Consider the following 15,483-nt stretch of genomic DNA (forward strand, 5'->3'; position numbering starts at 1 on the left):
CTTAGACTAACCTAAGGATGGCAGGTACACAGAGGACAAGCTGCACAGAGACCACACACCAATCACAGGACTTTTTCCTGACGACCTGGACACAGCCTCAGAATAGTTTCTAGTACAGGGCTCCCGCTCACCACTAATCGATAAAACCTGCTGGCTGTCCCTGCAGTGAGCATCCTCCATGTTTTCCACCCCGCTTCTCTGGAGCAAAAGTCAGAAAGCAAGAGGAAGCACCAAAGGGATCCCTTCCCCGAGCTCAGAAGGAGCTAAAACTAAAGCTCTTATAGAGAACCCCAAGCCAGCCTGGACATTTTGGGAGAGTTTAGTTGGGGCGACCATATTTCTTTAGAACACACAGACTTCAAAGCCAGACGGAGTTTGAACGCCAGCTCTACTTATCAAGTGTCAAAGCTTGTGCTTGGCTTCTGAGCTTCAGTTTCCTCAGCTGTTGTTATAAAGACTAAATTCATAACGCATTGGGGACAGTGGCTATGGTGTGCAGCCATTCTTCCATAAATGAGTCATCTCCTCAGCATCATAGCTCTTCTTTACACATCCTCCCCCTGTGGAGAGGGGGATGGGGATGAGGCTGGGAACTGCTTCAGAACTTAGGTGAGGGAGTCCTGGCTCTGATCAATGAAGGGAGACTGCAGACCTCAACTCACTACCCCAAATGTCCTCTGGTCTCTAGATCCTGAATCATCACGCCCCACCTGCCCTTGTTAGGAGACCTGAAACTGGAATTGGGCACAGGACACATCTCAGCCTTGAGACCTTTGGCTGAGGCTGAGACAGTGCCCCAGCTCCTATCTCGTGACCCACATCAGGGCAAGGGCTTACATCAGAGGAGTTATTCCCGCTGAGGATGGGAGGCAATTTCCTGCCTGGAATCTTGGCTCTCCATGCATCCTTCACACCACCCTCCACAAATCGGCAGGATGTGAAATCGCTGAGTCATCTGCTGCTTCCTGGTTCCTTTCAAAAATCTCAGTTCCCTTATTTGAAAAAATAGACATATATTTATTTGCCTCGGTGATCATTTCTCAACACTCCCTCACCCCAGGAGCCTCGGGAGCCCCCGGCAGGCCAGCTCTCCTCCTGAAGAAATTCTCCATGGCCACCGTCTCCCTCCTCCTCCTCCTCCTTCTCTCTGTTGTCCTAGAGGCCAAGGTCCCATCCTCCTCACGTGAGTGCAACACCTTTTCTTCCTTCCAATCCAGTCCCTGTGGGAAAATAAGCAGAGTAAGGTGGCTGGAGAGGTGGGGTGTAGGGGGTCTGCCATCTTCTTAAACTGGTGTCTTCCTTACTTACTCCAGGACCCTTCCCCTCAAGGCCAAGAGGGAGGCCAGCCTTCCTCTCCACTCCCTCAATTTCTCTCTTTGCCAATAAGCATAAAAGCAGTCTATGCTTTGGGGGGTGTATGTGGGGGGGTATTATCCCAGGGAGGTTGAGGAGCAGGGTTTGGAACCCTTCAAGGCCATTTTGTCTATCAGCACCCTCCTCACCCTGAGATTTGCGCCCAGCCTGTTTCTGGTGTCACCCATGCCCTGTGAGCGCAGTATTACTTGGGTATGGACTAGAAGAGCCACAATAGTGGGGGGCTCCTGTCCGGGCCACCCTTTTGCAATTTAATTCTTAGGATGAGCGGCCTTACTGGAAAGCCAAAACTATTCCCCCTTGCCCTTCCCTTACCCCAATATAGCCACAGAAGCCCCCAGAACAGAAAGCTCAGGGTAAAATCCACTGACCCAATCCAAAGTCCTCGCTTACCGTGTGGGAAAATAAAATGGTCACAGTCCAAAGAAAAGGTGAAGAGAGTTAGAATTGGGGCGTCCTAACTCCACCTTGTTTCTGTTTTCAGAAAACTGGAGGGGAATGTAGAAGGTTGTTGAAATAAAATTAGTTGAAAATTAATGGAGGCAAATCTGGACAATTTGATCTCTGAAAAGTCCTTTGTCAGCTCAGAGGACAAAGGTGGTAGAGTCAGAGCCCTGAGTGGGCGTTAGGGACCAGGGATCCCTTAGTTCATTCCTTGGATAGTGAGGATGATACCTGGCATAGGGCTGGGTGCAGGACCAGACCTTTCTCTTTCCACCCAAGCATCTGCCCCAATGACCCAGTGACCTCTGATGCCACTGCAGTGCCCACTCATGTTTCTGTCCAGCCTGGGCACATCACATGCACACACCTGAGTTTTCAGCTCCATGACTACAGTATGCGATTGTTCATACAGGGCCCTTCCCACTACCCCTGGAATTCAAGTTTGGGGTAACCTCACTGTCACTCCCTTGCATCTCTTATAAGAGCTGTGAAATTTCACAATCAAAAAAATAGCTGAAAAGTCACCTAATCCAGTGATTTTTAGAATTTTTAAACCATGAAACTTTTCTCCAAGCAAAATCTTCCACGGAAGCCAGTATATAATACAGGAAAAAGGGTTCAATGAGGTCCCCAGGACACTGCTCTCAAATTCAACAGTTCCCCCAATATAGCCACAGAAAGCTCAGTGTAAAATCCACCAACACAGTTCAACGACAGTGGGGGAAACAGAGAGGGGAAATGAAATGGTCACTCTCCATAGAAAAGGTGAAGATGGGTTAGAATTGGGGTGTTCTGACTCCATGACCATTGTCCTCAAGAGTTTGGTGTGGACCTTCTTCCTTCTCTGCTGTCCATGGGCTTAATGGGGACAGGACAAGGGACTGGGTGGAGCTGCATGCCAAATGACATGAGCTGTGTTGGCATTTTTTTCCAAGTACTCCTAGTTGGAGCATCTTTTCTGAGTAAGGAGCTCAGGTCCCATGATCTTGGGCCAGTCACTAGCCTTCCCTGTGAGTCAGTTCCTCGTCAGTGAACCCCACCTTCCTAGTGTGCTCAATGAGAAGGTGGGGTTCACTGCTTTCCAAGCCTGGAGTTGGACGTCATCAGCTGACCTTCCCATGTGGGGTGGTGGAGGAAAGGGGCTGAAGAATGCTAAGGAGAGGGAGAAGAGATGAGTTTCTCCAAAGCCCTCGCTCCAAGTTCTGCGGGGCTGTCTCCTCCCTCCTTGCAGGAGTAGCAGCGATGCGTCCTTGGCGGAGGCTTCGCCTCAGCATGCCCCTTGCTTTCTCCTCAGGAGGACCTTACAACCCCTCAGAGTGCTGCTTCACCTATGTTTCCCAGGCACCCCCGCGTCGTCGGATTATAGACTATTATGAGACCAGCAGCGAGTGTCCCAAGTCTGGAATTGTGTAGGTGGCAACGACACACCACACTGGGGGACGGGGAGCTAGCAGGGCCTGGGGAGAGGGGCTGGAGAGGACATGGAACAGGACTCCTACAAGGCCTCCCAGGTGCGTCCACCCAGGGAGAGGCAGCCAGAGGGCACACCGGGGACTCAGTGTCTGAAACCTGCTGAGAGAGCCACCTGAATGCTGGCCCCTTGATGGGGAGGCATCAGGAGAATCGAGGAGGCACAAGATCACTTTGTGGGGTGGAGGGAGAGGGTGACACAGAGACTACACGTGCTGGAGCCCCAGGGGCTGAAGAGCATGTCTCTGAAGAGAACCAGGCCCCTAGCTGCTGCTAACACAGGAAGGAGAGATGGGATTGGCCCAGCAGGGACTTGGGAGGGAGGGAGGGAGGATGGGCTTTCTCCTTGGCCACTGGACCCCTTGGTTTGTAATCCTTCTCCCTATTGTTCCACAGCTTCATCACCAAAAAGGGGCACCCCATCTGTGCCAACCCAAAGGATGAGTGGGTCCAGGACTATATCAAGGAACTGGAGGAGAGCTAAGTGATCCAGAAGCGCTGGAGAAGGGCTCAGCTCAGCCGAAAGAAATGAAGAGGCCAAGGCCCCTCCACCCCAACCTTCCCCCACCACTCCTGGGAGCTGCCCTGCCTTGAATTAAAGACTCCCTCATGCCTTTCCCTGGCCCCGTTCATTTCTACTGAATCTATCCATTGGCAGGAGACTGGTGACACCAGTGAGCTGAGCCGGGTGTGGCACCTCAGCATCAAGTCTCACTGTGCACAAGTTTTGCCAGAGTCCAGAAAACAGGTCCAGACTGTGAGTGGGGTGGTGGGAAGCTGAGCAGAAAGCAAGAGAGAAACACAGGGTGAAGCCACCTCCTCACACACCTCCTGTGTGCCAGGGGTAACACGCACCACGTTGTCAGTGCTTACCACAGTCGAGTCACCCTGCTAAGCAGCCTGTTGGCACCATCTCATTTAAGCTTCACAACAAGTATAGAAGCTAAGACTCACTACCTGAAAGTACAGAAGCTAAGACTCACTAACCGATCTTCATGAAGCCCTCTCCTTAATAGTCAGACTCCAGAGTGCGTGTGTGTGTGTGTGTGTGTGTGTGTGTGTGTGCACGCATGTTTTTCTTTGCTGCTGACTGGGATAGAAATGAGTCATTCACATTTAGACAGTTCCTCCCTCTTCACTTACATATACCAGGTTATACTGTTTGCTTTACTCCGTTTTGTATCCCCCACAGGGCCAAGCAGAAAGCCTGGCCCATGTCAGGTGCTCATCAAATGAATGGATGAACAGATGCATCATGGATGGATGGAAGGAAAGAAGGAAGGAAGGAAGGACAAAATGAGACAGGAATCAAGAGATCTGTGCCCCAAGAATAGGCTCCTAAATTTATCTTCAGGGTTAAGGAGGAAATTCGTGTACTTGGAGGAAGAACGTACCTGGTGTAGGGACCCTGACCGCCCTGCCCTGGCCGGCAGCCTTTCACAGACAAAGGTGTGTGGGCCAAAGCAGCAACCAGCAGGGGCCAGTGGGCTAAAGGCACACCCAGGCTTCCCCAGACCCCCTCACTTCCAATGCACAGAGGTCAAGGGAGCACTCACAGACCCTCCTTCCCTCTCCTAGGAAGATGTCACAGTTTCACCACCACTGACTGCCTGGGACCCACCAAGACTCATTGCATTAGATGTGTCTCCTATTTGGAAGCAGTCACAGCAACAGCAGGCGCCCCCAGGAGCTGCACATTGCCTATCGGGCCCTGCCTCCTGCTGTCCTCAACTCCTGACTCTTCCCTCGGGCCTCTGAAGCTTGCAGTCCATTAGCAGTAAAATCCCCTGCATCTTCTTTCTCTTCACAGACTGCTGACATAACCTGGGACCAGGTCTTGAGGCAATGGAAAGAGAGAAGACGCGGTGGGGCAAATTCAGCCAGAGCCCAGGATTGATGGGGGTGGGGTGCAGTTCCCAGTGAACTCAGGTCCACGGAAACTGCCTGTCAGGTTCACAGCGTAGGAATGCCTCTGCTGCTCACAACTGGCCACGGTGGCAGGGTTCCGTGAATCTGTATTTGGAAAACCCAGACTGCTGCTGCACCTAAAAACCAGTCCGGAGGGCTGGGGTCGTGGCTCAGTGGCAGAGTGCTGTGTGAGGCACTGGGTTCAAATCTCAGCACCACATATAAATAATAAATGAATAAAATAAAGGCCATCAACAACTAGAAATATAAAAACACTTCAGAGTCTAAGGTCCAAAGAGATAAATAAGAACAACGGACAAACCAAGCACCTCAACAACAAATGGGGACCCAGGCATCAGGCTTACTGTTTTATCAGAGTATTAGTAGCATAACCTGTGACAAGAAAGAGTCTGAGCTCAATCAGGTGTCCTCAGACTGGGGATGGGGGCCCTGCTCACCCTCCCAAAGACCAGTCACCAGAGGCAAACTGGGACTGCTCTACCCCGCCTCCTTCTCAACCCAGAGATGGTGGTAGGTGACACTGTGAAAGCAAAGAGATCTGGTTCTCTGTACTGCTGACCTATTCACCTCCAACCCTTGCAACCTCCCCTCTCTAAGCGTCAGTGGCCTTGGAGTAGTGATCACTTCTTCACTATTGAGAGGATTACAGGACATGCAAAGTGGCGGGCAGCGGCCCCTGGCCACACAGTCCTCCAATCATCCCCTCGAGTGAATTCAAATCCTGCTAACTCAGCAGCTCCCGCCCATCTTCCACTGCCAAAACAGAGGCAGCTGTTTCTCCTCCTCCACCCCCTCCTGAAGTGGTCAGAGTCCAGAAGGCTCAGCAGTGGGAGCACCGAGGACCAGCAGCAAGGTGGACACCTCCACTCAGCAGTCCCCTGGAGCTGTCCTGCCCTGCTGAGAGATGAAGGTCTCTGTGGCTGCCCTCCTTCTCCTCATCCTCGCCACCACATCTGCTTCTTACTTCCAGCCAAGTGAGTCCTTTGGTCCCCATAAGGCAGGGATGAGAAAGGGGAACAGGTGGCAGGCGGAGAGGGGATACCAACAGTACTGCCAGCTCTCTGACCACACCAGCCCCAGGGCCGCTCCCAGCCTTCGCCCCAGCTACAGGTCTCAATTCCTCCCCTGTGTAAGTAGAGTTGGGCTTGATCTAGAACCTTCTGGGGATGGGCAGGTCTAGGAAATTGAGTTTCGGTTTCCTGAGGAGTCTGCAGGAGTTTCAGGGAGAGGAGAGTAAGAAGCAGAGGAGAATGCAGTGCAGTAAATAAATGTGGCAAGTGAAGTGAGGGTGAGGAACGTAGAAGCCATCACTTGGGTCCAAGCCCAGGAGTGGGGAGTCTGAACTAGACACCCCCCTTCCTTGCAGCGGCTGCCATGGATTGCTAGGACTACCAGATACACAAAATGAGTCTCCATGGGATGGCCAAGTATGCTATCTGGGGATCTGTGCCCCCCTTTCTCACTCCTATCCCACCAAAGACCAAAGAGAGGAGCATTGAAAGGTTTGGGATCTCAAGAGAGGGGGAATTGGGACCTATTTGCCCACTCCCTATCCCCTGCCTCTGCCATTATTTATGAGGACTAGTGACCAAAAAAAAGCACAAAGACACTCAACCCTTCTATGTAGACACCTTGGGTGGCCCCAGCCCATCTTTTCTCCCAAAGTTTGTGGTCTGGCCTGGCTGGGCCTGCATCAACACACAGAGGAGCAAAGGTCAAGTGCATCATGCAATCTGTCCACATACTCTCAGGGTGACTGACCTTGGTCTTTGTAAACTCTATTTTGAGAACCAGGGACAGGAACATCACTTATAAAAGAACTGTACACAGAGTCACTTATGGAGGAACTGTGTGTGTGTCTGGTGGGTGGGAAGGGACAACCATGTCCTCTGGGAAGGTCAGTCAGGCCAACGCAGTGGGTTCAGATCTCAAAGAAAATAGCCCTCTTGAAACATGGATCAGCCAGAGGGCGCTCTTGAGATATCCCAAAGTTTGTCACTGGTTGGAAACACAGGGTCAGACTACACAGAAGGACTTACTGCCACTCTGTGGGTTTGGGGGATGGGAGTGTCTCTGGCCTGACTTCCTGGGTTGTATCTCCAACATGCAAGTAGTCAGGGGAGCTCCAGAGAGCACTAACCTATCAAGTCCAACATCCTGCAAACCTCAGAGAGAAGGAAAACGGCTGTTTCCAAGCAAGAACCATTTGTTCTCAGATATTCTAATGAGCACCAACTGAGCTTTCTGTGGCCGGGCTGGGTCAGACATCTTCTCAACTATTCTCACGGTCATCTTTTAAGTATCTTTTATCCCCATTTAATGGATGAGGAAACTGAAAACTACACATAGCTGAGCATGATGGTCCCCACCTGTAATCCCAGCATTCAGGAGGGATTACAGGTGGGGAAAGAGGATCACAAGTTCTAGACCAGCCTCAGCAACTTAGTGAGACCCTGTCTCAAAATAAAATTTTAAAAAGAGCTCAGTAATAGAGCACCCTTGGGTTCAATCCCTAATATTACAAAGACAGAGAAAGAGAGAGAGAGAAAGAGAGAGAGAAAATTGCTCATGATTCAAATCATTTATTCAAGATTCTGATCCCAGCTGACTCTGAGGCCTGAATCGTACACTTTTTCCTCTTGGTCATGGCTCCTCTTTCACCCTCTTCCCTATCTCAGCAGCTCTAATGCCTCCAGGTTGGAGCCCAGATTTCACCATGGTTTGGTCAGTGTGTGTCCCATCCCTCTCCCTCCCTTTCATCTCCTCCTCATCCTTCCTCCTCCCCCTCCTCTCCCTCCAGAGACCCCAAACTGCTCAGCGATGGCTAGATCCACTGAGTGAGCTTCCGCCAACCTCAGGCCTCTTTCTGTCTTCCACATCCTACAAACCCTTTGCCTGTCTACATCCTACTCATCTTTTGAAAACCAATCCAGGCACCCACCTCCTGCTTTAGGACTTCCTCAACCATCAAGATTGGGCTCAGTCCCCCTCATTCTGTCTCCACAGCACCTTGTCCCGAAGTCTGTTCTGCCCTGGACCACGTACTATGGTAGTGTTTAATGTTTCACTTTCTTTTTACCCTGGCTTGCGGTGGCCTTGTCCTTTTACCCCCCATAAAGACATGAGCTCAATACATATTTGCCAAATTCAATCACAAGTAAACAAGGGTGAGCCAGTTTCATCAGCAAAGATGAGTCTCTGCGCCATTTGTATTTAGATGACACTCAGTTCAGAGGCTGAAGGCTTCCCGTGTGTGTCCTTGGAGGGTTTCATTTTTTTCTCTTTCCCTATCACCCATCAAACTGCAAACAGGTGGCTTTGCCATCAGAGGAGTGGCATGTGATCCATGGGAGATGGAGGTAAGCAGCCTTGGTCTCCCTCTTGATCTCACTGGCTCAACTTGCAATGTGATTCCTTCAGGACACCCTGCGGGGGTGAACATTCAAGCCTCCTGCTGCGTGACATACTATGAGAAAACACTGCCACAGAAACTGGTGAAAGGATACAGAGAGGCCCTCACCTGTCACCTGCCAGCAATCATGTAAGCACTTGCCTGCCAAGATGTCTGTGGAAATGGGAGGGAAACCCTGGGGCAGGAATGAGCTGCATAAGACCAAGAGGTCTCCATGCAGTGGAGTAGGGAGTGGCCAAGGGTTTGGGCTTTGAATCTCAGGGACCAGGGTTTAATTCCTGATCTCGCCACTTATACCTGTGTTTTCAGGCAATAGCAGCCATTGTGAAACCTGAGCCTGAAAGTCTAGGTTGAATGGGGAAGGGACTAAGAGAGGGGAGGATGGAGACTAGAGAGGTCTGAGAGGACCCAGATAGGGGGGTTTTGAAGGGAGACTATAGGGGACATGAGCCGTGAGAATTGGAGGGGGCATGTAGACTGGTCCCCCTTTCTTGCTCCACAGCCCATGACATCCAACTCTGCCTCCACAGCTTTGTCACCAAGAAGAACCGAGAAGTCTGTGCCAACCCCAACGACAGTTGGGTCCAAGACTACATCAAGGATCCCCAAATACCTCTGCTGCCTCCCAAGAACTCGGCCTCAGTTAAAATCATCAGAACAGAAAAAGGCCAGCCCTAGTTTGGCTCCTCATGATGATAAGGCCTTCATGCAAGCCCAGGTCTGTGGAGGAAGGAGCCCTATGGTCTGAGGTAGCACAATCATAAAGACACAAGTCAATGATCAAAATAAAAGTATTTTGAATGTTGTCTCAACCTTGGGAGGAAATGTCAAAGTTAAGGGCAGGGAAAGATACATTCTCGATTCAGAAAAGAAAAAAAAAAAACTCTTTCACCTTCTTCTCATGCTCTGCATCCCATTTCTCACCTTACACTTATATACCAGGTGTTCCAAATATTCCAGTTTCCAACCAACCAAACCATCTCTAGTCTCTGAATCTTGGCCCATTAACCCCATAGAACTCTTGATTTTTCCTGTTTATCTTATCCCTTTCCTGGATCTATTTTTTCTCCCATTCTTTTTTTTTTTTCTAAACATAATTTGGTGGTGGGGATCGGTGAGCCCAGGGCAGAAATATCCATGTGAATCACTTTTTAACCTGTAACAGAGACATTGCTGCATCCCCACCCCCACGTTTGGTCTTCCTCAAAGTGCCATGCAAATGATACCAGACTCAACAGCAGAGGCGTGCTCCTGTAGCTTCCAAACTAAATTACGTAAGGCAGAGAAAGGATATTAGGTTAGGCTGGGGGTAAACTCTCAATCCAGATCTCAAGCTTGCAAATAAATAAAGTGTCCTTAATTGCCAATTTGGTTCTTAATTTTCTGCCTTTTCCCTGAGAGCCTAAAAGAAACTCAGTAGTCTTCCCGCCCCCTCCCCCGCCCCAGCCTTTTCTACATTGCCTTAATAATTTTGTCAATGTTGGGCACTAGAGAGTTAGGTAGCACTAAGGACAGGAACATAGAGTAGACATCCCCTGCTCTCTACTCCTCTCTCTCCAGCTCAAAGGCAGGGAGCTGAATTCAACAGAATCCAACATTTAAAAAAAAATGCTGTTGAGTGGACAAAACAAAATCTGGCAATTAAAGTCAGATGACTACTAGAAACAAACTGGTGAAAACTGGCTCATGAATTGGATTCTGGCGAACTGACTCTTTACTGCCCCCAGTGGCCATGTTGGTAATACATGAGCCTGCCTCTGCCCCATGGCACCTGACTCTTTATCAGAGAGACTGGAAATTTGAACCTGAGAAACAGACTACTTGCGTGGGCAGCAGAGGTGAAATTCTGGCAGTGTCCCAAAGGAAGAGACCTATGAACTTCTGCCCCCGAAGTTCCTGACGCTGCTCTGCTTCCTGCCCTTCTCCAAGATGAGGGTTTTGGCTAGTCTTTCAATTCCATGAGGTACCCCAGCACCCTGACTATTTTTCCTCCTTTTAAAAAAATTGTTGAAGGGCCACAGTGGCCCTTAGCACCCCTGGAGTAACCTTCATTGGTTTAGATCAGTTCTGGGATGTGTGTTCATGTGTGCATTAAAAAATACATTAATATAAAATGCATCACTTTAATCATTTTAAGCATACAGTATACTCACATTGTTGTTCAGCATCACCCCTACCACCTCCAGAACCTTCTCATTATCCCAGACTGAAGTTCTGTGCCGATTGCCTATCAACTCCCCATTCTCCCCTCCCTCACCATCGTTCTATTTTTCTGTCACTATGAAGTTGACTACTCTAGGTTGTTCATTTAACTGGAATCATACAGTGTCCGTCCTTTAGTGACTGACTGACTTCCCTGAACATACTGTCTTCTAGGCTCATCCATGCTGTAATATGTCAGAACCTCATTCTTTTTAAGGCTGAGCAATATTCCTATGGTTCATATACCCTACATTTTGTTTGTCTCACCACCCATCAGTGGACCTGTGGTATCCTCCCCTTTTCTTTCTGCCAGCCAGAGTTAGCAGATCTTGGTTTCTGTTCCTTGCATCAAAAACAACCTGAGTGTGTACAATGACCCATCAATCACCACTATCTTAAAAAGGAGCTCAGAGGCAGGTGAGGAATCTACCCCACATGCTGGCTACCATTTGTTCTCCACAGGAGGTGAGTGCTACCTATTTTTGTCCTTCCCTGGACTGTGAGCTCCTGCTCTGTGTTCCAGGAATTCTGTCTGCTCTCCTTGCTAACAGAGCTCAAGTGCCACAGCTAAATATGATCAATGCCCCCCTTCAAGAGCTCACAGTCTGAGGTTCAAGGAATCACTAACCCACACAACGTAGTCAGGCCTGTAACTTCACTTGCAGAGGCCCGAGTAGACATGAGTTGGGGGTGGGGGGAGTGACAAGGGACTAATTGACACAGGAGGCCGGACGCCAACAGAGGGCACACCCAAGGCAAGAGGAAGTTTCAAAGTCCTTAGCCAGCATCAGGGTCAAAGTCAGGGAACTAGGATTCAAAGTCTTAAAGGACAGGAATGGGCTGAAAACAGGAAGCACAGGGCCCTGATTCTGTCAGGTTGGAAATTAAATGTCATTATCTTTTTTTTTTTTTTATCCTGTTCATCAGAGAAGTTCAAGGTTGAGCTGTCAGTATAAAAATCTGAGTATTTATATATACAAAAGCAAATCCCCACCCAGCACATAACCTATATCTTGACAAAAAACGGCTAGTGGTTCAGAACCAGAAAGGTGATTCATGGGCACATTTAAGTGTTTTTTTAAAGGGCTGTTCTAAGGCGGGCACAGATGTGCATGCCTGTAATCCCAGCGGTTTGGGGGACTGAGACAGGAGGATAGTGAGTTCAAAGCCAGCCTCAGCAACTGTGAGGCACTAAGCAACTCAGTGAGAACATGTCTTTAAATAAAATACAAAATAGGGCTGGGGATGTGGTTCCGTGGTTGAGTGCCCCTGGGTTCAATCCTTGATACCAAAAAAAAGGGGGGGGGGGGTATTCCTATTCTTTTCAAGGAAGGAAGATGGGTACCTGACTTTAACATACACACACCTCCTCATTCTGGCACATAGGGATTTCCAGCTCTTGCCATCCTAAAGTGAAGACCTCACCCATATACACCTACTTCAACCAGCTTATGGAAGGAGCTGCCAGTCCTGTGGAACAGAGGTGGCCAGTTGGGAGGGAGTAGAAAGTAAGAGCTTTATTAGTGGATTTTTTTTCAGTCTAGTATGAGAGAAGGGGTAATTCCAGGTGAATGAGGCCCAAACAGAAACGGGGGAACCAGCTGGGATAGAAAGAGAAGAAAGTGAAAAAGCAACTCTGAGTAACACAAGAGCATGTTCCTCTCTACACCATGAGGATTTGGATCAGATGACCAGATGTCCTGAGGCTAACTTTAGAAATGCTGTTCGCCCTCTGACGTGGGCCAAGTGAGCACACACTTTCCCCCAGGAGAGCACGTGTGTGCATGTTCATGTGTGAGCAGCCATTGAGAGTTACCAGGAGCCTGAGTTGGCACTTGGGGGACACGGCTGATGTGATGGTTAAAAGTCTTTGGAACCAAACTTGGGTAGAAAAATCCAGGTTCGAATCTCAATTCTGCCTCTTAACTTGGATCACCACTGACTCCCTCTAAGCCTCCATCTCCTCACTCTGTGGAACAGATGGATGGTAGTAGCTACCTATCGGTGTGGAGAGGATTGGCAGGTGATGTGAGGAGTACTTAGCACACAATAAGTGCTTCACAGAGGGGCCCTTTTCTCCCTGTATCTGACGTTCCCTTAGGACCATAGGGTATGGGTCAGGGAAGAGATTCTCCTCATTGTGAAGATAAAGGAACTAGACGCTAGAGAAGGACACGGAAGTGCCCAATGTCACACTATGAGTCTCTGGCATATCTGGCACTAGAACTGGGGGCCATATTTTTAAAAAATAAATAAATAAAAAATAAAACAAAACAAAACTCAAATCCACATAAACCTGAGACTCCTAGAGCGTGGGAAAGACTGGGGTCACCTGACTGAGGAAGCAGTAGCTCCAGTCCTGAGGCTTCTCTCCCAACCTGGGATACCTGGAGAGCTTGGCCTCTGGGCAAATGTCCTTTAACTCCTGACAAGAAGGCTTTAAAGAAGCAATAGGCAAAAAAGTTTCTTTGAGTCTCTCCAGAGCCCAGTATGTATTAGCAGGGCTGTTATCTCTCTGAGCCAAGTTTTCTCTTCTGCAAAATAGAACTGATATCTTAAAGGGTTGCTGCAATCATCCCCAGCCCCCAGCACAGGGTCTTGAACAAGTATTACAAGAAAAGATAAAACACTCTTGTTCTCTAAAACGCTAAAACAAGGGCTGGGGATATAGCTCAGAGGTAGAGAGCTTGTCTAGCAATGTGCAAGGCCCTGGGTTCAGTCCCTACTACTGGAAGAAAATTAAAGAATCTTACCCATGGATAAAAGAACTTTGGTCAAGAAAATGCACTAGTAACCCCCGTAGAAGTAGGAAACGCCCCCAGAACATGGTTACAGACCGAGGCAGATACTTCAGAGGAAGAGACGAAGTTGCTCTGAGTGAACCAAAAAGAGGGAGTTTTGCCTCTGAGAGCCCAAGGGCAAAGAAAGCAAGGAATCGAGGAAAAGGCTGGAGACTGGAATAAACAGCAGGGGCACCCTCCTCCCCCGAGCTCTCAAAAATTCCATCAATCATTTGGAGTGGTTTTGGGGAAATTGAAGAGGGAGATAAATCCAAAACCAGTGTAACGTACATGTGACACATGACCAGTATCCCCAGAACAAGCGATTAGAGATTGAGAATTGTGAAGTAAGTCCTTGGGGATGCACAGAAATCATAAGAAAACTTTGGATTCTAGAATTGGAAAAATGAAAAAAAAAATCAAACTGCTCTCAAAATCCAGACTGGCTGCCTTAGATTGGGTGGTGACAAAGAACTCAGTGGGGAGATGACATCTAACCTGAGAGCTGAATGCCTTAAATGCATCAGCCATGAGAGCATACAGGAAGAAAGAACTTTCCAGGTAGAAGGCACAACCTGTTCAAAGGCCCTGAGGCAGGAACTCGCTTGGCACCTGGATGGGGCAGCTGGAGCCTGGAGGAGGAGGAGAGCAGGCTGGGTATAAAAGAAGGCAAAAGGGTCCAGGACTGTAGCTCAGGGGCAGAGCACTTGCAGCTAGCACATGTGAGACACTGGGTTCAATACTCGGCACCACATAAAAATAAATATATAGCTACAACACAGTGGTGCACAGCTCTAATTCCAGCAGCTCAGGAGGCTGAGGCAGGAGGATCACAAGTTCAAAGCCAGCCTCAGCAAAAGCGAGGCACTAAGCAACGCAGTGAGACCCTGTCTCTAAATAAATTACAAAATAGGGCTAGAGATGTGTGCCCCAGAGTTCAATCCCCGGTACCCCAATAAATAAATAAATAAATAAACAAACAAACAAATAAACAAAGGTGCTGTGTCCATACAACTAAAACTTTAAAAAAGAAGGCAAAATTAGTCCACTCAAAACAAGGAGGGAGCAATTTATTTCATGAAAGGTGAAAAGCCACGGGGACTGTTTCAGCAGTCAAGTGAAATCCTCTGATTTACATGTTTAAAGAAGCATTGGCTGCCATACAGAGATGGATCACTGAGGGCAAGGAGCCCAGTGAGGAGGCCACTGCAGCAGTCCACACCATAGTGATGGTGGCTTGGACCAGGAGGGGCAGGGATGGAGGCAGAAGAAAGTGAGTAGATCTGGGAAATGTTTGAGGGATCCACTGGGAACATATTGAGAAAGGCTTGGGCTGGAGCAACCGGATGGCTGTTGGTGCAATTTACAGAAAGGGGAAGTCTCGTGGGGACAGGAGGTATTGGGAGTTCTGTCTGCTCGTGTTAACTTGAGATGCCTGTTAACACTCCGTGTGGCCACGCGGAGTGGGATGTTGGCTGAGTCTGAGTCTGCAGTGCCAGGAAAAGTTTAGGCTGGAGATATAAAGCCATGGGACCATCTGGAGTCAGCAAGAGGGAGTGGGTAATGGGTAAGAGGCTCCCCTAGGAGCATCCAGACATCTAGTGGTAGAGCAGAGCAGGAATAGTCAAAAATGGAATGGACAAGGGGCCAGTGAGATAGCAAGGAAGGCAGCAGAGTGTGGTAAGCCCGGAGCCCAAAGAAGAAATGGTGCAAGAAACAGGGAATCGCCAAACGCGGTGGGTGCTACAGGGGATAAGGGAGAATAGAGAGGTGGCCGCTGAATTTGATCCATGGAGGCCATCCATGACTTTGATCAGAAGTTTCAGGGGCAAACCTAAAGCCCAACCAAAATGGGTGGGAGAGGGAATGGGG

At 49.0% G+C, this 15,483-nt stretch overlaps 2 protein-coding genes and 1 long non-coding RNA gene across 3 annotated transcripts; 2 read left to right on the forward strand and 1 right to left on the reverse strand.

Moving 5' to 3' along the window:
- Positions 1–1,016: 1,016 nt before the first annotated feature.
- Positions 1,017–8,320, reverse strand: LOC144376096 (uncharacterized). The gene is made up of 2 exons (XR_013436191.1): positions 8,159–8,320; positions 1,017–1,220 (listed from the first exon to the last, which is right to left on the reverse strand). It is a non-coding gene; the product is annotated as an uncharacterized LOC144376096 (long non-coding RNA).
- Ccl14 (C-C motif chemokine ligand 14) lies at positions 1,050–3,904 on the forward strand. The gene is made up of 3 exons (XM_005321497.5): positions 1,050–1,183; positions 3,113–3,227; positions 3,685–3,904. The coding sequence occupies exons 1-3, from the start codon at positions 1,111–1,113 to the stop codon at positions 3,770–3,772; spliced, it is 276 nt and encodes a 91-aa protein (XP_005321554.1). The 5' UTR covers positions 1,050–1,110; the 3' UTR covers positions 3,773–3,904.
- Positions 6,004–9,441, forward strand: Ccl16 (C-C motif chemokine ligand 16). The gene is made up of 3 exons (XM_005321496.5): positions 6,004–6,191; positions 8,638–8,758; positions 9,160–9,441. Exons 1-3 carry the CDS (start codon positions 6,122–6,124, stop codon positions 9,305–9,307), a joined length of 339 nt encoding a protein of 112 aa, XP_005321553.1. The 5' UTR covers positions 6,004–6,121; the 3' UTR covers positions 9,308–9,441.
- The last annotated feature ends 6,042 nt before the right edge of the window (positions 9,442–15,483 follow it).

The sequence above is a fragment of the Ictidomys tridecemlineatus genome, chromosome 3 (assembly GCF_052094955.1).
Source record: "Ictidomys tridecemlineatus isolate mIctTri1 chromosome 3, mIctTri1.hap1, whole genome shotgun sequence".
NCBI classification, from domain to species: Eukaryota; Metazoa; Chordata; class Mammalia; order Rodentia; family Sciuridae; genus Ictidomys; species Ictidomys tridecemlineatus.